At 58.1% G+C, this 20,897-nt stretch overlaps 1 protein-coding gene across 4 annotated transcripts in view; it reads left to right on the top strand.

Moving 5' to 3' along the window:
* CASKIN1 (CASK interacting protein 1) overlaps window positions 1-10,646 on the top strand; it is a 45,090-nt gene extending 34,444 nt beyond the window's left edge. For all 4 annotated transcript variants that reach the window (XM_077316822.1, XM_077316819.1, XM_077316820.1 and 1 more), the window contains 7 exons: window positions 671-768; window positions 1,016-1,126; window positions 1,903-2,004; window positions 2,197-2,335; window positions 2,681-4,789; window positions 4,989-5,382; window positions 6,145-10,646. In XM_077316822.1, the coding sequence (XP_077172937.1) occupies window positions 671-768; window positions 1,016-1,126; window positions 1,903-2,004; window positions 2,197-2,335; window positions 2,681-4,789; window positions 4,989-5,382; window positions 6,145-6,241 (3,050 nt within the window). In that variant the 3' untranslated portion in view covers window positions 6,242-10,646. The remainder of the gene's footprint in view (window positions 1-670; window positions 769-1,015; window positions 1,127-1,902; window positions 2,005-2,196; window positions 2,336-2,680; window positions 4,790-4,988; window positions 5,383-6,144) is intronic.
* Window positions 10,647-20,897: the final 10,251 nt, after the last annotated feature.

Genomic DNA, 20,897 nt, shown 5'->3' with positions numbered 1-20,897 from the left:
GTTGTTCTTTAGCCCGTCCTCTAAGGCGTCTCCTCAGCCTTTTCCTCCCGACAGCCCTGCGAGGTAGGTAAGGCCAAGGGAGATCAACCGGCCCGGCTCCCCTCAGGGCTCCCCTCCTCTCTGGGGTCCCCTGCAGCACAGGCCGGCCCACCTTTGTGTCTGTTTGCTCCTCTGTGTTCCCACAGGGAGACTTTTTACTTCACCCCTTTTCGTGTCTGTCTGAAGTTTGGGGTTCGTTTTTTAAGGGCCAGGAATGGGACAACTGGCTGCATTTTCCTCCTCAGGCAGGGAGTGGCCCCGCCAGCCCCTGGCCGCATCTCCTCCTCCGCTGGGGTGTCTGGGGTGCCTAACGCTGCCCTCGGCCGGGCTGACTTTGCTGTTTTTGCTCAGGAAGAGGGCAGGATGGATGCAGAGCAGCCCCTCCACCGAACGGGGCAATAGGAGGGGGATTAGGGATCCACCCAGGAAGCAAAGTGAAGCAGGCTGGCTACAGGGAAGCCAGGAGGACCCCCTCCTAGACCCGGGGGGGGGGTTGGGGGGGGCGGCTTGTGCAGAGTGACCTTCCAGGCAGAGGAGGGGCCGGGCCGGCCGGCCACTGACCCAGGGATGGGAGCTGAAATCGTGGCCGAGTCCTTGCAGGCCCTCCTCACTCCTGGCTCCTCCCCGGCAGGTTCCTCCCGGACGCCGAGCCTCAGCAGCCCCCTGTACCCCGGCCAGCCCTATGGCGAGCAGCCGGTCAAGAAGCTGGAGCCCGTGTCGGAAGGGAAGGTACGTTGGAGCAGGCCGGCCAGGGGGCAGGGAAAGGAGGTCAGCCGCCCCCTCCTCCCTCCCTCGGCCGGCCCTCCTGCAGAGGCCCCAGAGGTGGCCGAGAGAGGAATGCACCACCCACGTGCCCCTCCTGGTCGCCGGACGGGGCTCCGGGCAACTGCTTGAAAAGGGGCAGACCGAGCGGGTGGCTCCCCCCTCCCCCTCCCCCTCCCCCTCCCACTCCCCCTCTTTCCTCTCCTGCCTCCAGAGCTCGGAGGCCGTGTTCCAGTGGCTGTGCAAGTTCCAGCTGCAGCTCTACGCCTCCAACTTCATCAACGCCGGGTATGACCTGCCCACCATCAGCCGGATGACGCCGGAGGTGAGGGAAACGAGGCTGCCTTCGGGGCGGGAGAACCCGGTGCCTTTCGGCCATTGCTGCCGCTTCCCGGCTGCACCTGCCCTGGGGAGGCCTGCGAAAAACATAAAATCAGAGCCCAGAGCAGCTTTCCGACCAACTGAGTTTCATTCCAAGGGTGAGCTCCTGTGGCAGGCCCCGCAAGAGGAGCCACCCGGGTGCAAATAGTGGCCCCTTTCCTGCGGATTTACACTCTCCTTATGTTTGCACTCTCGAGATTCCTGGGGAAGTGGGCCTGTGCACAAAAGCTCACGCCTAGAATAATACTTTGCTGGTCTTAAAAGCACCGCAGGACTCAATTTGCGTTTGGCTACTTCAGACCAACATGGCCGCTCACCCGGATCTGTAAAAAATAGTTTCAGATTCCAGCCAGCCCTCCCGGTGCATTCCTTGTGCTCGTTCTCCCTGCGTGGCCGTCCTTCTCGCCCCGGTCCTCCCTCCAGGGAGAATTTCGGGGCCAGCTTTCCCCACCCACCCACAGCATCTCATGAGAAAGTGAGCCGTCCCTCCTGCAGCCCGTCCGGCCTTCTCAAAGGGAGAGAGCGCCGTGCGCTGGATCAGGGCCGCCTTTGGGCCCGTGCTCGGGGGACGGCTGAGGGAAGGGGCAGGCCGGAGATTCCCCTCCTGGGGTGAGGTTTCCCTGTGCAGGGCTGGCGCGGAGTCATGCTGGGGCCGAGGGGAACAGTGCAGGTTCCCCGTTCTGAATCCAATGAAGGCCGGTTGCTGTTCTCTTGCGGCAGGACCTGACGGCCATCGGGGTCACCAAACCGGGCCACAGGAAGAAGATTTCCTCGGAGATCAACAATCTCAGCATCCCGGAATGGCTGCCGGAATACAAGCCGGTAAGAATACAGCCCCTTCACACGCCGGCCGGGCTCGGTGGGGCTCTGGAGGGGTTCTCCGGCCCCAGAGAAAACAGCCTCCTGGCCAGCTCTCCATGAACTCCCCGGGGCTTGCGACTCGGGCCGCTCTCTTGGGCAGGCTGATTTTGCCCCTTCCCTCCCCCCCTTCTCTCCCCCCCCCCCCCCCCGCAGGCCACCCTGGCCCTCTGGCTCTCCATGATCGGCCTGGGGCAGTACTTCAAGGTGCTGGTGGAGAACGGCTACGAGAACATCGACTTCATCACCGACATCACCTGGGAGGACCTGCAGGAGATCGGCATCACCAAACTGGGTGGGTGAGAAGGGGGGGCCAGTGGGACTCCGGGACGGGCCCTTGGGAGTAGGGGGTGGGGGAAGCTCAGGAGCACGAGGAGAGCCCAGGGAGGGTCCCTCCAGCCCAGCCTCCCGTCTCACATGTCTCACAAACCGTTCCCCCGGACTCTCCAAGAGCAGCACGTAGAGGCTGAGGCCTTCCCCGGCCTCTCTGTTAGAAAGGATGCTGGAATAGATGGGCCCTCGCTGGTCTGAGCCGAGGAAAAGGGGTTTTGGAGGGGGGGCTTCTTAACCCGAGTGTCCAGAAGGGCCGCTGAGATTCCGTTGAGGGGGACTCAGACCGCTTCCTCCTGGGCTTCTCTAGGCCACCAGAAGAAGCTGATGCTAGCCGTGAAGAAGTTAGCCGAAATCCAGAAGGCCGAATACATCAAGTATGAGTCCGGGACCCTGAAGAAGAAGGGGCCCCCGCAGTCGCAGGACACGGTGGCCATCGAGTCCCCCCAGCAGGAGACGGCCGAATGCCAGTCCCCCAAGATGACCACGTTCCAGGACAGCGAGCTGAGCAGCGAGCTGCAGGTGGCCATGACAGGCACCGGCGAGGAGGGGGCGGAGAAGCAAGCCAACCACGTGGGGCACATCCGCGAAGGGGCCCCCTTCCGCCCTTCCGCCCGTCTGGTCCACGAGAACAGCCTCGGCGGGAGAGCCAAGCACATGAGCAGCTCCCAAGAGCTGCTGGGAGACGGGCCCAAATCGTCCGGAGCCGCCATCTCCCGGAGCCAGGAGTACCTCGTGGGGGACGGGAAGGAAGGGCCGGCCACGCTCCCCAAGGAAGTGCGCGGCCTCCGACACGGCCACAGCGTCAAGCGAGCCAGCGTGCCGCCGGTGCCCGGGAAGCCGCGGCAGTCCTTCCCCCCCTCCGGAGGGCACTACACCCCCCCGCAGACGCCCACCAAGCCTCGCCCGGCCTCGCCCCAGGCCGTCTGCATGCCGCACGCCACGGCCAAGGTGAAGCCCACGCCGCAGCTCTTGCCGCAGTCCGACCGCCCCATGTCCCCTCGCTCCCTGCCGCAGTCCCCCACGCACCGGGGCTTCGCCTACGTCATGCCGCAGCCCGTGGAGGGCGACCCGCACACCGCAGGACCCTTGGCGCAGGCCGTGCCCGTGCTGCCCGTCTCGGTGCCCGTGCTGTGCCTGCCCCCCCAGGCCGGAGACGGCGAGGAGGAGAGCGGGCGGCCGAAGAAGAGGGCCCACAGCCTCAACCGCTACGCCCTCTCGGACAGCGAGCAGGAACCGGACGAGCTGCTGGTGCCGGACGCCGGCCCCTACGCCACGGTCCAGAGGCGCGTCGGGCGCAGCCACTCCGTGCGGGGGCAGTCGGGCAACGACAAGAATGTCAACCGCAGCCAGTCCTTTGCCGTGCGGCCCAAGAAGAAGGGGCCCCCGCCGCCGCCCCCCAAGCGCTCCAGCTCCGCCATCTCCAGCACCAACATGGGCGACGACTTCCCCAGGGACGGTGAAGAGGGGCCGGAGCTCTCTCCGGAGCAGCAGCAGCAGCAGCAAAGGCGCGCCAGCGATTTCGGCGGGACCGTGGATACGGGCAGCGCCGGGAGCGTGAAGAGCATCGCCGCGATGCTGGAAATGTCGTCCATCGGAGGGGGGGTCCGGGGACTGGCCCTGCAGAAGCCCCCCGGCCTCGGGAAGAGTCCCGACGGGTACTACCTGCCTCCGGGGGTCGCCGTGCACCCGGCTAGTCCGGAGCACTCCCGGGTGGTGACCGTGCTGGCTGCCGTGAAGCACAAGGACGCCATCGGGCTGGACGGCGAGGTGGTCAACCGCCGGCGCACCATCAGCGGCCCTGTCACCGGGCTAGTGGCCGCCGCCCGCCGGGACCGCTCTGATAGCGTCAAGTCTGAGACGGCGAAAGACGGCGGCCCGCCGGAACGGCTGAGGGAAGAGCCCGCCGGCCCCTCCCCGCAGAGCGGTTCTGGGGAGAACCTCCCCTTCGCCGAGGAGGGCAACCTGACCATCAAGCAGCGGCCGCGGCAGATGGGGGTGGCCAGGGCGGAGAGCGGGGAGGGCTCCTCGTTCCCCCACCGGGACCTCGGCAAAGTGGAGGCCAGCGCCACGCTCAAGAGGCGGATCCGGGCCAAGCAGGGCCAGCAGTTCCTCCTCACCGAGTCGGACACGGTCAAGAGGCGGCCGAAGTCCAAAGACAAGGAGCAGGAGCCGGCACCCCTGTCCGTCTACCAGAACGGCACCGCCACGGTCAAGCGCCGGCCGGCCTCGGACATGAGTGGCACGGACCCCTCCCGCCCTGCGGACCCGCCGGAGAGAGCTTCAGCCCAGCCCCCTGCAGACGGCGAAGGCAAGAGACCCGCGAAGCCGCCTGTGTCTCCCAAGCCGGTCCTCCCCCAGAAGGCCCCTTCCACGCCCACCTCCAGGAGGGCCCCGATCCCTGGCCCTGGCAGTCCAGGTAAGTGCTCCTTGCTTCCCGGGGGCCCCAAAGCCACTCAGCACACAGTCCTTTGCTCGGCCACCCCCCTCCTCTCGCCTAGCGACCCCAATGCACGGTCCCATCAAGCCCCCGGCCCTTGTGCCCATCTCTCTGGAGCCAGGCACTTTCCGGGGCGCTGGGGGTGGCGGGAGCCCTGAGGTTCTGATCTCCGTTGCAGAAGTGAAGCGAGTCCACGGCACCCCGCCCCCCGTCTCCCCCAAGCCGATGCCTCCCCCGACTGCCCCCAAGCCGAAGGTCCACGCCGCCCTGCAGTCGGCCAGCGCCAGCTCCACGCCCGCCCCGTCGCCTGCCAAGCAGCTGGCTCCTCCCGCCAAGCCCTCGAGCACGCCCCCGTCGCTCTGCTCCAGCCCGGCAAAGCCCCTCTCGCCCGGCGGGGGACCCCCTCAGACGGTGCCGGTCAAGCCGCCGCGCTCGTCCATCGCGGGGCCTTCGACAGAGACGGTCAGCGCGGAGAGCGCCCACCAGAAGCTGGAGGAGACGAGCGCCTCCCTGGCGGCAGCCCTGCAAGCCGTGGAGGAGAAGATCAAGCAGGAGGATGGGCAGGCCTCAGAGTAAGGGCCCCCGCTGGGGTGGGAGGAGGGCCCAAGAGGGGCCAGGGAGGGCAGGAGGACGGAGCCGGGGGAGGCCCGATGGGGTTTAGTTTTCTAACGTATGCATCCAAGCATTCGCGTCTCTCCCTGGGCCGTGGTTCAACGCGGCTCACGATAATAGTTAAAAACATTTTCAGTTGAAACCAAAAGCAAAATAGCAAGCCCAACCTCTCTCCCCATCCGTTCAAAGAGGGCTCCCATCCAGCCCCCCTCGAGAGCCCTGGCAAACTGGCGGGCCTTGGAGCCCTCCTGGAGATCTCCACGGAGGGGACCCCTCTCGCCTCTCCAAGTAGCCCGTCTCACAGAGTTGGAGCCACCACGGGAAAGGCCTGGGCCCTGGTTGGTCCAGACGGTCCTTCCTAAGCAGAGGCAGGGTGGCCCACAGGGGCCTGCCTGAGAACTGGAGGTGCCAGTCCCTCAAATAAGGGGGTCCCAGGACAGGAAGGGCCTTGGAGTGGGCGTTTTACAAGGGTCCACTTCACATTCTCGGCAGCTGGCTCACCCGTGACAGCTGTTGGCCCGCGGCCTTCTGGACCAGTGGTCAGTTTGGGGTTGTCTTGAAGGGCTGGCGCAGGGAGGCCAACTTGCTCTCTCATAAGTGGTGGGGAATGGATAGGGAGAGCCAGGGGGGCTCCTGCCGGCGGGTGGGGGCAGAAAGCACGACGGACGGATGGACGGACGGAGATCCTCCTCACTCACCACTCGCGTTTCCTCCCCGCTCAGCTCCACCGCAGAATCCAAGAGCACAGTCAGTATTCTGGACGACATCGGCAGCATGTTTGACGACCTCGCTGACCAGCTGGACGCCATGTTGGAATGAGCGCTGGAGAAGCAGCCAGCCAACCCTCAGGATCCGCCAAGGGCACAAGGGCACAACCGCCTCCACGAGCATCGCCCCCTCCCCCCCCCTCCGCCGTCTTTTGAGGTTTGCACAAAGAAGATACGATTACCTCAGGATTGTGCTGAAACCAACGGAGACGCTCGGGAACGGCTTTCCGTGGGACTACTTTTTCCGATGTGCAACGCGACGAAGAGCAAGGGAATCTCTCTGGTGCGCATCCTTGTTTTTCTACCTGCCCAACCCACCTGCTGACCTTGGGGAATGGCGGACAGCTGGAGGGACCCTCCGGAGGAAGCAGAAGGCCCTCGGGCCTCGTACCGACCCACCGTTTCCTCGTCTGCAGGCTGGACGCCGTCCTGCCGCCTTCTCCGGGGGCCACGGGGGCCGAGCGGCCTGCTCTGCTCGTCCGCGGTCAGTCCGGGAGGCGTCCCCGTCCTGGAAGCCCCCTCCCCTCCCCTCCCCTCCCCTCCCCTCCCTTCTGTGACCAGAATGTGGCACAACCGAGTCTCCCGTCCTTTGCTGCTGACTGTCCTCGTTCTCCCGTTGGGTTGGCGTGTCGTCCCCGTGACCCTCTTGCCTTTCGTGTCGGTATCGTTCCAAGAGTGAGCGTGGCCCTCCCTGCGTGCCCCTGCCCTCTCGGTCGCTGTGCCTGCCTGCCTGCCTGCCTGCCTGCCTGCCGTCGGGGCAGGGCAGGGCAGGGCAGGGCAGGGCAGGCCCCGCGGGGAGGGAGAGCCGAGCAGGGGACGGGGTGGGGAAGCCGCCAGCCCAGGGCGAGGGGGTGGGGCGAGGGGTGGGCTGCATGCTTCTTTTCTTTGTCCCAAAGGTGTTCGTCTTCTTCTGGTGACGATGAAGCTTGTGACTGTGGGAAGTTTTGTTCCGTTAACGAGTCCCTTTTGGCAAATAAGCTCCTTTTCTTTGGGTTTCGTTTTTGTTCGTTTGCCTCATTGCTGGCAGGTGACGTGCAAAAAGCTTTGGTATGCTTGCATGACTGATACGGTGTTGAGACTTGAAAAGCAGGGCGGGGGGAAGGGAAAAAGAGACATTCTGGCTGGATCCCCCTTGTAAATACCCCCGGCCGCTCTTGCAGCGGCCCTCGAAGAATATTTATTCCTGGGGCTTGGGGGTGGGGGGTGGGGGGCAAAGGTTGAACTATATCTCCGGGCAAATAGCATTTGTGGTTCTGAGCATGAGGGACTTTTCATTGCACTTTCTCTTGGTTTCCAAAGAGCTCGCCCCCGATGGGACAAGGCCGCCTCCCCTTCCCCACCTTCATCCTGGGGGGAGGAGGGGGCTGCTGGGCAGAGGGTGGGCCGGCCTGGGCGACTTGTGCGGGTGGCGTTTTGTGGAATGTCGGGTGACCACTCAGCCCTTCTGGCAGGGAGCCCCTTCCTCGGGGCCTGTGGCGGCCAGAGACCTTCGCTCGGTCTCCACGGACTCCGCAGGTAGCCAGAAACCTTGCAAGGTTCGGGCAAGAGACGTCTGCAGCAGGGAGATCATTCGGACTCCGGAGCCCTCTTTGCTTCTGTCGCGCAGAGGCCCGCTCTGTGGGCGTGGGGTGAGTGAGGAAAGGCCCGCGGAGGGGAGACGAACCCCACAGCGGAGTGCGAGCAGCACAATCCTTCGAGAGTTCCCTGGGAGGGCCTCTGTTGCTCTGGAGTTTAGGGGGAGAGGTTGCTGCGGGGAGGCTGGGCGGCAGACCTTGGCCCAGGAGGCAAAATCTCTGCAGGAGGCTTGAACCTGTCCTGCCCTCAGACCTTTCCCAGCTGCAGAGGGAAGCAGGCCTTGGAGCAGCCGTCCGCCAAAGGACCATGGGAGGCGTAGCTTTTCCGCGAGGCTCCCCAGGGCTTCTCTCTCTTCTGGCCACTTCCCGATGGGCACATGCCGTCTTAGACAAGCACAATCTGGGAATCCAGTGACGGATTCCTGGTCCCTACAGCGACACAAAAAGGCCGGTCCCCAGAGCACGGACCGGCCCCTCTCTTCCTGGGGGCATGATGGGGCCACGAGGGGCCTCTCCTTAAGCAAAATTGCTCTCCCCTTGGTGAGACTTAGCCCTTCCTTCTTGCCACGAGAGAGCCAAGGAACCGGCCTTCTCCGCCCTGAGAGTGGCCCGCTGCGTGGTGCATCCAACCCTCCTCTTGCTGCATTCTGGATTTCTGAGGTCGCTTCCGTTCTGCCTCCCCTCCTCCCCACCCCATGGACATACCACAAGCCTCTGGAGGCTCCTCGCTTGTGGGCCCTTCACAGGCTGAGCCGGCTTTCAGCGGTGTGGCCTTTGGCTTCCCAAACTGCTACGGCAGCGTGAGGCTTTGCGTCCCTCCCCGAGGGGATCTCTGGTCCTTGGGCGTTATGCCCCCGCGAGCCCAGAGGTCACCCCATGCAGTCCTGTCCTGTCCTGACCCCCTTGCTGAGGTATCTCCCTGGCTGCCTTGTGGCTTCTGGGCATTCCTTGCGGCCCCAAGAGACAGGTGGCCTCCCGGCGAGCAGGTGCCAAGCAGAGGGGTGGTGGCAGAGGGGGCATTTCCCCCACAAGCCCCCTTGGGGTCCTTTGTTGGCTTTGGCCCTTCGGATCTTTCCGTCATCGTGCCTCTTCGGTCTCTTCCTCCTCCCCGCTTCCCTCGCCATCTACAGCAGGACAAGCACTGGTCGCAATGGAAAAAGGAAGAGCCCCTGTTTCATCCCGGTCCAGATTTCAGGCCCTCGTGCCTCGCGCTCCCCCCCCCCCCAGCCGTGAGGATCTTGTGTCGTTACGAAACCAGTGTTTACGTGGCATCCGCTGCCTTGAGGCCACGTGGCCAGAGTCTATCCTGCGCTTCCAGAGGTCCGTCTCCCTTGTGGAGCCCTTGTCTGACTGTGCAGAGGCAGGCCCCCTTTCCGAACCCTCCCCTGGCCGCAACGTGGGGGCTCCTTTCTCCCTCTGGGGTCCTCCTCCATCCTCCTCTTCCTCCTCCTCCTCCCAGAAGCAAGCAAGCAAACTAGAAGCCGGGGGGTTAGACAGGCGGCAAGGAGACCCTGCCTTAGTTTGAGAAGCAACCTGTTTCGTCTGCTCGGAAGCCCCCAGAGGAAGACCACCTGCTCAGGAAACCCTCCCCTTCCCCTCCAGCTCTCCTCCTTCATGACGCAGTTGGGGACCCCCCGGGGCTCATCCTTAACCGTGCTCGGTGGGCAAAAGCCCCCTTAGTTCGGCACTGCAAAATGTGGGAGACAAAATCCAGACGTTTCCCTCTAGAAGGGTTGAGGAGAAATAAGCTATAGAGTATTAAATTATTGGAGAAAGATTATACCGATCGGTTCCCCCTCCCCAAGATAATTAGCAAAAGGAATGGACTTTAATATATATTTAAAAAAGAGTTAATATTATCAATTGTATATTAAGGCAGTTTTAAGAGATTGAACTGAAAGAACTGGAGCATCGCTTGACCAGTAGACTTGTCCTAACCCCCAACTTGTGGTGAGGCCATCTTTAAAAGTAGCACAAGGTTTTAAAAGGTACCGTTTTTTAATTTTGGGGGGAGTGCTGACATATGCCTCTGTGGCATGGGTATCTTTTCTTCTTCTTCTTCTTCTTCTTCTTTGCCATGTTCTTTTCTACACCATTTTAGCAAAAAGGAAAAGATGTGCCTTCTTTTATGGGTTCTTTGGTCCAATCTCGTCTCCCGACCATCATGTTATTTTCTGTGTTCTGCTTCTTTTTATTTTTTAACACAAACAGAAAACTAAACCGGGCGGGGGGGGGGGAGGGAGGGAGGCGTCGGTGTGTGTGGATGTAGTTTTGACACGTGCAGCTCCCTCCTGGCGTGCACACAAGGATGTGTGTCTGGCCTGGAAGATGGCTTGGCAGTTGGAAATACTCTTCAGGTTGGTTCTTTGGCTCTGTCCTTTTTGATTTCCCACTTTCTGTTTGTTTGAGAACCGGGTGGCCACGGGCGGGGCGGAGGGAGTGTCGTGTTCACCCCTCTCTTCTCCAAGTACGGATAGGTCTGTCTTTGCTAATCTCCAAAATTTGTCTGGCACAACTTTATTAAATAAAAAAAATACTTAAAAAGAACAAAATGACCACATGAATATATCTGTTGTAAAGAGAGAAAGAGAGATTAAAAAAAACAAAAAACAAAAAAATGAGTTGTATCTTTAAAAGTATTCCAAGATTCTAATGCTGGATATATATGTGTAATATATATATGAAACATATATTTTTATTAAGTTATGGAACCTGTATTGTATGTCCATTCGGTCAAAGCTATGCATCCTGGTGCCAACCTCCTCTTCTTGCCTCTGACATCCAACCTTCCTGTCTTGTTGTTATTATTATGGAAAATAATATTTGATGGCTTTTCGTGGTGCTGTAAAGAACCTCGCTTCTATTTAAAAGAAAACAACGGTGTGTGTGGCCTCCGTTATTTCCAAGTGGGGTGCCTGGGGGAAGGGGAGGGGAGGGGAGCCCAGCACTGCCCGGCCAGGGAGGGTGACCTTCTGCCATTGGGGACTGGCCACCTGGTGGGCTGCCTTTGAGCTGGATCTTCCCCATCGCTCATGGGACGGGAGCAGTGTCCTCTGAGTAGCCTGTTCCGTACTCCTTCTATCCTCCGTGCACCCTGAGCTGGGCAGTTCCTACTTGTGCAGCATTCTAGTGCTTGCAGCCACTTTATTAATGCTGGAATGAAACCTGGCTGCCCAGCAAGCGTGTCCTCAAAGGACTTCTGCTCCCTTGCTTTCCCTCAGGTCCACTTTGTGCCCACGGAGACAGATACGTGGTTTCTGACCAGCCATGCAGAAGGGAGGGGATAAAGGAGCAGAACAGCTCATGCCAAAACCGTTGCTCTAGCTCTCCTCTGGAAGTGGCTGTGAGAACCAGCCGCTCACCGGTTTTGTAGGGAGGGAGGGAGTCACTTGGATGAGGCTTCAAGTATGGGGCTAGATCCACGCTCTGACTGCTCCAGAAATAAAGATCTTCGACACTGTGCCGGTTAATTTAAAAGGTCGCCGAACTTGTGGCCTTCTAAATTAACGTCCTCTAACTCTTCCAATCTTCCAGCCTTGCAGATGTTCCCACCGTTCTTTCCCTTCCAAAATCTGATCTGTGTGACATTTGGAGGCACCTACGTCCTGATGAGATGGACGGTATTCATCTTCCTCTACTCATGGACGGTTCTTTTGAACAGGCAACCCTCCAGATGGAGCATGTGCGGATTCTCATTAAGCCAAGCATCGGGTCCTGATAGTTCACACAATAGTTTGTGTGAAAGAGCAGCGTGTGGGGCCTACCGGCTGCCCAACACCCACATAACTGGGAGGGTCGGTCTGACTCTGACTCCCCTCACCCATAGAATTGGATGCTTGAAAAACTGTGCTACATAGTCATTGTATTAGGATAACTTTCAGGGATTAAAGAAAAGAAGAATCAACTTGTTGAAAGGTAGATACTTCAAATGAAATGCACGTTTAGTAGAAGAGAGAGAAAATACCATGGAGGCAATGCAGTTTGAAAAGACAGTCATGCATCGCTCTATCCATCTGTGTAAAACTCAACTGGAGAATACTCTGGGTACAACCGTGTGTAGAAATGTGGGAAAGACACACAAGGGGTCTGTATCAAAACATCATCTTCTACAGGAGCCTGAAAGCTTGTCCCAAGGTTAATCTGATCACCTTGAAGATATTAAAGCCAAGAATTGATGGCTGCCCCCAGCAAAGAGGGAAGGGTGTGGGGGGGGTCTCATTAAGAGATCGGTGTCAGCTGATTAATTTTCCTGTGCGATGCGTGTCAACAATTAAGTTCTGAGCACATCAAATTGCACTGGCCTAGCCCAGGGGGAGATTTTAATAGACGAAAGCTGTCTGGGTATTATGCAGGTCGGGCAACTGACACATATAAAAATACTGTCGCCAGAAAACAAGTCCATTTGCCCCAGAAGTTCACAGCTTCTGCATATCGGGATCCTTTTACTCTCTGGAGCTGTGAGCCCCTGATGGGGCACGAAACCGGCTGGCTGCCTTCTCAAGCCACCTCTGCAGTGGCCCAAAGGCTCGTGCTGAATCTCCGGGCAGCAACATCAGGCAGTTGTAGTTCCTCGATGTCACCACGCGATGGCAGCAACTATTTTTCTTGTCCTGCCCAGGCAGTTCAGGCCGCCCTGTGAGGCCAGGAAAGCCCCGAGCAAGGCCAGGGCCGTGTCGCACACAACACGCAACACACAACACACAACACACGCGCCAGCTGATTTGCAACACAAACGAAAGCTTTCTCCATTCAATAGTCTCGCGTTGGCGCGGCGCGCAGAGCCATGCTATTTCTGAACGTGGCCACAGGAGGGCAGCATTTCCCCGCCCGGAGCCGCATAGCAGGGGCTGCCGCCTGGCCGGCCGCCGCTTTCCCCGCAAAGTCCCCAGGCATGCGCACTGCGGGGAATGCCTTTCTGAACATTTACTCACTATTTACTTATTCTTTATTAATTAATATTTATTTGTCCTGCAGACGGCAGCCCGGCCTGTCCATTCTGAGCTGAGCCGTTGCGGGGCCGCCCATCTCCCCCTCCTGGTCTTGGTTCTGCAATTCTCAAACTGGCCACAGGATGGGAGTCGCGGACCCCTTTATCCGCGTATTTCCCAGTTTGTCCGCCAGACGGCAGCACCTGCTATGCATGTCTATAATGAAAGGGCGGCAGCGGCTATTCCCGCTAAGTCCCCCGTCATGCGCACTACGCCGAGCAGCAGGTAATGCCGGGAATTGTAGTTCCCAACGGAGACGCGCGGCCCGCTCCCAGGTGCAGTATATCCTTTATGGACTTTTATTTATTATTTATTTATTAAGATTAATTTGTCCTGCAGACAGCGGCCCGGCCTGTCCATTCTGAGCTGAGCCGTCGCGGGGCCGCCCATCTCCCCCTCCTGGTCTTGGTCCTGCAATTCTCAATCTGGCCACAGGATGGGAGTCGCGGACACCTTGATCCGCGTATTTTCCCAACGTGGCCGCCAGACGGCAGCACCTGCTATGTATGTAATAACGGAGGCAGCAGCCGCTATTCACGCGAAGTCGGGGAGCAGAGAATGCCGGGAATTGCAGTCCTTTTCCCGACCGCGGAAACGAGAAGCCGGCTCTTCGTATACCTTCGGAGACTACATTCCCCAAAATCCATCGCTTCGCCCCGCCGACGAATGACGTTGATTTTCCCCGACGCTATTCCTACGGCGTCCAATCAAAATCCCCCGTCATGCGCATTACGCCAGGGAACAGAAAATACCGGGAATTGTAGTCCTTTCCCCACCCGCAGAGACACGTGGCCCACTCTCCGTCTCCCGTCAGAGACTACATTGCCCACAATCCTTTGCTTTAACCCGCCGATGACTGACGTTCCTTTCCCCGCCGCTTTTCCTCTAGCGTCCAATCAAAGGGGAAGGTGGGGTGCGAGAAGAGGCCGACCAATCGGAACGGAGTCTGCGGCGCCCTGCGTGGAGATTGGCTAGGAGGCGCCTTGCGATTGGCTGAGGCGGAAGGGGCGGTGGCCATTCGCTTCGGACCCTTCGCCCTCGCCTTTCATTGGAAGCCGGAGGAAGAGTGAAGAGGAAGGAATGCCGGGAATTGTAGTCCCCACCGGCGGAGACGCGCGGCCCGTTCCCTTGGCCAGTGTATCCTTTCTGGACATTTATTATTTATTAATTTACTTATTAATTTAGATTTATCTGTCCTGCAGACGGCAGCACCGCCTGTCCATTCTGAGCTGAGCCGTTGAGGGGCCGCCCATCTCCCCCTCCTGGTCTTGGTCCTGCAGTTCTCGAACTGGCCACTTGGTGGGAGTCGCGGACCAGTTTTACCCGCGTATTTTCCCAGTTTGGCCGCCAGACGGCAGCACCTGCTATGCATCTCCATTATGAAACGGAGACAGCCGCTATTCCCGCTAAGTCCCCCGTCATGCGCACTACGCCGGCCAGCTCGGAATGCTGGGAATTGCAGTCCTTTCCCACCAGCGGATAAGTGCGGCCCGCTCTCCGTCTCCCATCAGCGACTACAGTCCCCACAATCCATCGCTTTATCCCGCCCCCCAGTCCACCGCCTGCGATTGGCCGTTTCTTTCCCCTCCGCTCTTCCTCCGGCGTCCAATCAAAGTGTAGGGCAGGACGCCTGAAGAGGCTGACCAATGGGAAGGGAACGCGAGGCGCCGTGCGAGGCGATTGGCCAGGGCGCGCCCTGCGATTGGCCGCCCTTTCCTCCGCGTGCAGCTTCCGGAAGGTGCGGCGGGCGCAGATATTGAGTATTATTTATTTAATGTATTTATTTATATTATTAATAATGATTTATTGTTACTTATTACTCCCCTTTAGGCCCCGCCCCAGGGGCTGCGGAATTTCCTCTCCCGACCCAGTGTCAGACCCGAGTGCCGTTCCCACCCTCCCGGCCGTGCCTGGAGGTTCGCTATTCCCGCTCATTCGCTGGCCGCAGAGAAGGGAGGACGGGGCCGCTCTGGGAGGCAGACTCGGAGGCCTTGTGCCCCCCCTCCTCCTCCACAGGCAGCCAGCTGGGAGGCCTTGGGCCAGTCGCAGTCCTGATAGAGCTGTTCTCACATCAGTTCTCTCCGAACTCTCTCAGCCTCCCCTCCCTGTCTGCTGTGCGGAGAGGAAAGGAAAGGCAATTGGAAGCTGCTTGCAGACTCCTTCGGGTAGAGAAAAGCCGGGTATAAAAGCCTCCCAGGGCTGTTTTTGGGGAAATGGACATGGCAGAGGTTTGCTTCCCCTTGCAGCTCCCTGGAGGAAAAGTGGGCGGAAGCGCGCTCAGCAGACCGGGGCTCTCCAAGGCAGAACACCCCCCCCCTCTCTGACCAGGCAGGCCCCGCAGGAACTTCGCACAAAGCCCACCCTTCCGTCCCGTACCTCCTGTGGGGGGCCTGATAGATAAGGCAAGGCGCTCTCTGCCCACGTTCGGGCCTCCTGTCTGGGGGTGAACCTGCGTGGTGGGCTGATCTGGAGCCCAGAAACGTCTTGGTGCTTCCAGCCCAGCACCCCCTTGGCCCCGGTGGCCAGGCAGAGTCTTCCTGCTGCAAGGGGGTGTCTCGTAACCTGGATGTGAGCCCCCCCTCCCCATCTCATGCATCTTTTTTTCCGCTTCCCCCTTCCAGAGAGATCACCGTTCAGCAGCACGCCGGGGAGACAGACCCCCTCCGGACGATGGGAGCCATCAGAGAGATGGACGCCTTCCGGGTGCCCAAAGAGTGACTCCTCGACCCACTTCTTCTGCTGCCTGCAGGGACGGGGGAATCATTTAGTTTGGGGAGTTCAGTCGATGTGTTCGGATTTTAAATCATTCATAGCTAGGAAATAATTTTGTTTGAAAAACACTCAGGGCACTTTGTGGTTGTGGGAGATGTTCCGAATGCTCTTTTAAAGGTGCTAAAATCTCCTGTCCCTGGGAGGTCCGCTTAGGTGGGACAATACCCACGTCCCCCTCCCCGCTTTTAAAAGCACGGGTCAATTTTCGAGGGGGGGAGAGACTGATTTTTGAAATGGAGCAAAATTTGGAGTAACTTCAGCATGATGGATTTATTTTTTTACAGGATGCAGCTTTCTTTCTTTCTTGTGGGTTTGGGAAAAGAACCCTTCTGATGGGGCTCAGTCCTCAGCTGCATCACTTTGCACATGTGTGCTCTGTTCTTCCACTCCAAGGGCTTTTGGGGGGAGGTATCTTTTTGTGGCTGTGCGCTGGAGCTGCAGGAGCAACCCCCCCCCTCCCCGAGACTCCTTGAGCAGGCAGAAGTTAATTGCAGATCTTCCCAGCTCTCCCGCAGCCTCCAGTTCAGCTACTCGGGGCTTAAGGGGCTTAGGGAAGCAGAGACGCCCCAACCCCCTGCAGGAGAATTGGGCGTCCAGCAAAGGATGGAGCTGCTCTCTAAGCACAGAGGTGCCGGCAACGTGAAGGAAACTCCATCTCTGCGTCCCTGCAAGGAACGGTAAGAATTCTGCTCCTCCTTGGAAATACCTTGGAGCCACTAACAAAGCGGCTACTGTTCTCTTTGGGGAAGCCGGGTCTTCCTATTCTATTTTTATTTATTTATTATATTTATATACCGCCCTGCCCGGGGGCTCAGGGCGGTTTACATAAGAAGAAACTACATAAAACAATCTATAAACATGTGAATAACTTTACAATAATAACGAATGGTTGTAAGCATATAACAATGTAACGGTATAAATAATATAGACAATACAACAATGCAACAATACAAACAGGGGGTATGCCTATTCTAGACGTTTTTGATTTGAACGAGGCCTTGTCCTTCGCTGACCAGATATGGAGTCTGTCAGTGACTCGTTCCAGATAGATGATTGAATGGTCTGTTGTTCTCTGGTGATACACTCAAAATGTAATGAATAAATAAATAAATACATGTATAATTTCTAAAGAAGAGATGAGCTCTGTTGAAGCAGCATGAAATCTTTGTCCCAAGAATGCATTTTGGTGTGTCCTGCAAAGGTCAAAGGGACAGCCGCTGGCTCCCTTGAGAGCTTCCTAAAAAGGAGTCTGGGGTGAAGGGATCCGGGCCAGAGCTCTGCCCGAAGTCCGGCCCTTGGCCCAGGGCGTAGCTCTGCCCTCTTGGCCCGAGCAGGAGAGACGGCTTCAGTGGGACAGTGGAGGAGGTGGGCCAAGGGGCCCGGAGGCCTCAATTCTGGGCTGGGAAACAAGACTTCTGTTCTCACTAAATGTCTCTTTCCCTTAAGTCTGGGTTTGGAACCTAAAGGTTGAGCTAGAAGGAAAATTTAAAACAGAAATATTTATTACAGTAAAGTGCACATATTAAAATTAACATCAATTAATCACAATAATATACTGTATAGGACCTTCTGCAATATTTATTTATATTTATATACTGCCGCTCTCAAATGTCTCACGGCGGTTTACAAAATCCATGAATACAATAAAATCCTCTAAAATCACCCATTAAAACACATTTAGAACACCAGCATAATATCAGATGGCGGACAATAAATATTACCAGTCCCCCCCCTCCCGTTCAGCATGAGTCTGTCGCTCTCTGTGGAAGCTTCGAGGGACTTTGTTAATTCCAGCTAGAGATCCTCAGCTCAACAAGCCCTGGCCCAGGTTGAGGCCAGGCGTAGGTCCCAGGGGCCCAGGACAACCCGCAAGTTCATACCCACAGAGCGAAGAGCCCCCCGGCCAGCTGGGCTAGAGGAGGCATATGGAGGTTAAAGAGCGTAGGGGAGAGGATCGCCCCCTGAGGTTCTCCACAAGGGAGTCCGGAAGGGGCCGACAACTCCTCCCCCACAGCAACCCTATCCGTCAAGGCAACCAGCGCGGTCTCTATGCCGTGGCCAGGCCGGAAGCCAGACCGGTATGGGTCAAGGGCCGGAGTTTCCTCCAAGAAAGCGAGGAGCCGATCCGACATGCGACTCATATCAGTCAAGCACATTTTGATGAATATTAAAACATCAGTGAATCTGTATATTAGCGATCCCTAACCTGTGGGCTGCGGACCACATGTGTTCCTTTGACTAATTGGAGGTGGGCCACGAAGGACGCCTTCTCCCCCCCCCCCCGGCCCTTTACTTCATCCCCCCCGTCCCTTTACTTCATCCCCCCCCTGGCCCTTTACAACACACTTTGGGTGTACTTGTCTCCCATCCCTCCCAGAGGGGACTATCTCGTTGCAGAGAAACAAGCTCAGGGTTCCCATTGATTTGTCATTGTCATGAGTTAAAATTTCCATGAAAATAAAATGTTCCTTATGTTCATTGTTGTGGCGTGTCTGTCTCTTATTTTGAAGGGATGTTTAAACATTACCATAGCGATCAGAGAGCGTTAGGGCAGTGGTTGAGAGTAGAAGAGTAAACTAACCCCCCCCCCCCCCACCGGGCCTCAGTAAAAGGTGTTGGTGGTCCCCGGTGATAAAAAGGGTGGGGACCACTGCTGTATATGACCTTCTGCAATAAGACATGCGACTGAGAAGTGAAGCCCATTCTGACCCAAAGGGTCTTCAGTGACGAGGATATTTAAAATGCACCATTAAAGTAAGATTTAGGCTTCTTGGGTGGTTAAGGAAGTCTTTATGCTGATGCTCCTACTAGCCTGAGCAGTGCGCCAAACCGCCCCCCTGAGTATCTGCCCCACTCTCATTCCACAGGGCTGATGTTGCACAATGTGATATGTGATATTATAGTGATTCATTGATGTGTTAATATGTGCACTTGACTGTAATAAATAGTTGTAGTTTAAGTTTTCCTTCTAGCTCAACCTTTAAGTATCTTAGGTGTCTAGCTAGGTTGAGTTTTGTCTCCCTTTCTGGTGTGGGCAGGTCAGGTAACTCGAGGCCAGAGTTCCTCCGTGATCCCCATGAAGCACCTTGGCCACCGTCTTTCCTTCAGCTGCATGGCGTCCCCTAGAGTCCTGTAATGGGTTGGGATTTGGGCTCATTCCTTTGGATTGGAACAACTTCCCCTGGGTCCAGTTACCAGGCCTGGGCCTTCCCTTGCAGAGGGGCCTCGGCCCCCAGTCCCAGAAGGACTTTGTGGTTGGTGGCTGCAGGGGGGCAGTCCTTGGGAACAGGGTCCCTGGGGTCTGGGGCAGCTCCCTTCCTCCGAAGCCCTGGGGAACCCAAGGGCGAGTGGTCGGCCGGAGGGAGGAGGAGAAGGCACAGCTGGCGTCTGTTTGTCTGTTTTGGGAGGGGGGAGGCAAGACATGAATAGCCTCAGGAGGAGACCAGCAGGGCCCACCTAATGCCGCAGTGGTGAGCCAAGACCTGACCCAAGTGTGGGCCTTTTCAACACCAGGGGCTTATTTTAGAGGGGCAAGATCAAAACCGGCGCCTTTGTTTCCAAGTCCTGTGGCTGCTGGGTCTGAGCATGAGGGGGTGCCCGGGCAATGCACCATGGGGCACAGACATTCAACTCCTTGGGGATGGGACAGGGGTCCCCGCGCCCCACTCACGGATTCTCCCCAGCCCCCGACCTTCAGGGAGGGTTTATCTCCCCCGGGAAATATGCAAACGGCCGCTCCTGGAGCACTTTACAATTTCAGCTAGTGGACTCTGATTTTATTAATTTCAGTCATGTAATTCATCAGTGTGGCCACCAGTCGGCAGCACCTCCTATGCATGTCTCAGCTTGAGCGCGCAGTCTTCCTTGTGGCCACAGGAGGGCGGCAAATCGCCTTTTCCCGGCCTTTGCCCTGCAGGAGGGGACGGAGTTCTGGCCCGTTCCCCTTCCCTTAGCACAGGCTCCCCGCAAGCAGAAACCTAGCAGCGAGGGAGCGGCGGGGGGGGGGAGAGATTGACTTGCCGAGTTGACTCCGAGGGCGGCTTTTCCCATTGCAGGGCGCCCTTTGCACGCAGGGAGACCCCGCGCCCCCTCCCTCCCCCCTCCCCTTCTGGGAGGTTGTTAAAGTAAAGGGGGGGGGGAGAGTCAAGATGCACCGTCGGCCCAGCCGCCGCCCCCCCCCCCGCCGCTCTTCCCTCCCACGCAAAGCAGAGCTGGGGCGTCAAGGCTGCGGGGAACCCCTCGGCGCTGTCCATCGCGCACCGGAAGTGTACAGGCGCGTCCTACTTTCCTGCCTCTTAGGGCATAACGCACCGGAAATGTAGAGGCGGGGAGCCGTAATGTTTCCCTACCTCTTAGGGCGCGGTGCACCGGCTAAGAGACAAGAGCGGAAACTAGGGCCATATTTTCAGTCGTTCCGACTAGCGGGTAGTTGCCGGGCTTCCCAACATTACCCTTTCCGGGGCGACACGGATGCAGAAAACCCCGACGCCAGTCAGCAGAGAATGCCGGGAATGGTAGTCCATTCCCCTACCCGCAGACACAGGCGCACAGAACATGCGCACTACGGCGGGCAGCAGGGAATGCCGGGAGTAGTAGTCCTTTCCCCACCGACGGACACAGGAGCACATGCGCTCTACGCCTGGTTGCAGGGAATGTCGGGAATAGTAGTCTGATCCCCACCCGCGGACTCAAGCGATCATGCTCACTACGCCAGTTAGCAGGGAATGCCGGGAAATGTAGTCCATATCCCACGCGCGGACACAGGCGAGCATGCGCACTATGTCAGCAGTTAATGGAATAGTTTTCCCCATACGCGGAGACAAGCGCTCGCCGGGGCAGCACATCCTTCTGGACTTCCTCCTTCCCCTTTTAAACTTAGCCGCTGATTTTTCAAAGGGGCCTGAAGCCGGCGGCGCGTCTCTTGTCCCTGGTCTTGGTCTTGCAGTTCTCAAACTGGCCACGTGGTGGGAGTCGCGGGCCAGTTTTACCCGCGTATTTCCCAAGTTTGTCCGCCAGACGGCAGCACCTGCTATGCATTTCCATTGACGGCCAGAATATGGCTGGGTCTGCATAGTCCTCTGTCATGCGCACTACGCGGAAAGCAAAGGTTGCCGGGAAATGTAGTCCTTTCCCCTTCTGCAGACACACGCGACCATGCGCACTACTCCGGGCTGCTTTGCATGCTGGGAATTGTAGTTCTTTCGTTACCCACGGAGTCTAGCGCTCCGCATTCCGCCTGCAGTCAGAGACTACACTACCCACAATCCCTCGTTTCGCCCCGCCGACGAAGGTCGTTCCTCTCCCCGTCGCTCTATCATTGGCGTCAATCAAAGTTGAAGGCGGGGAGTCGGAAGAGTCCGGCCAATCGGAAGGG

This window comes from Paroedura picta, chromosome 17, assembly GCF_049243985.1.
Source record: "Paroedura picta isolate Pp20150507F chromosome 17, Ppicta_v3.0, whole genome shotgun sequence".
NCBI lineage: Eukaryota > Metazoa > Chordata > Lepidosauria > Squamata > Gekkonidae > Paroedura > Paroedura picta.
This window is presented reverse-complemented; position numbering and strand designations above follow the sequence as displayed.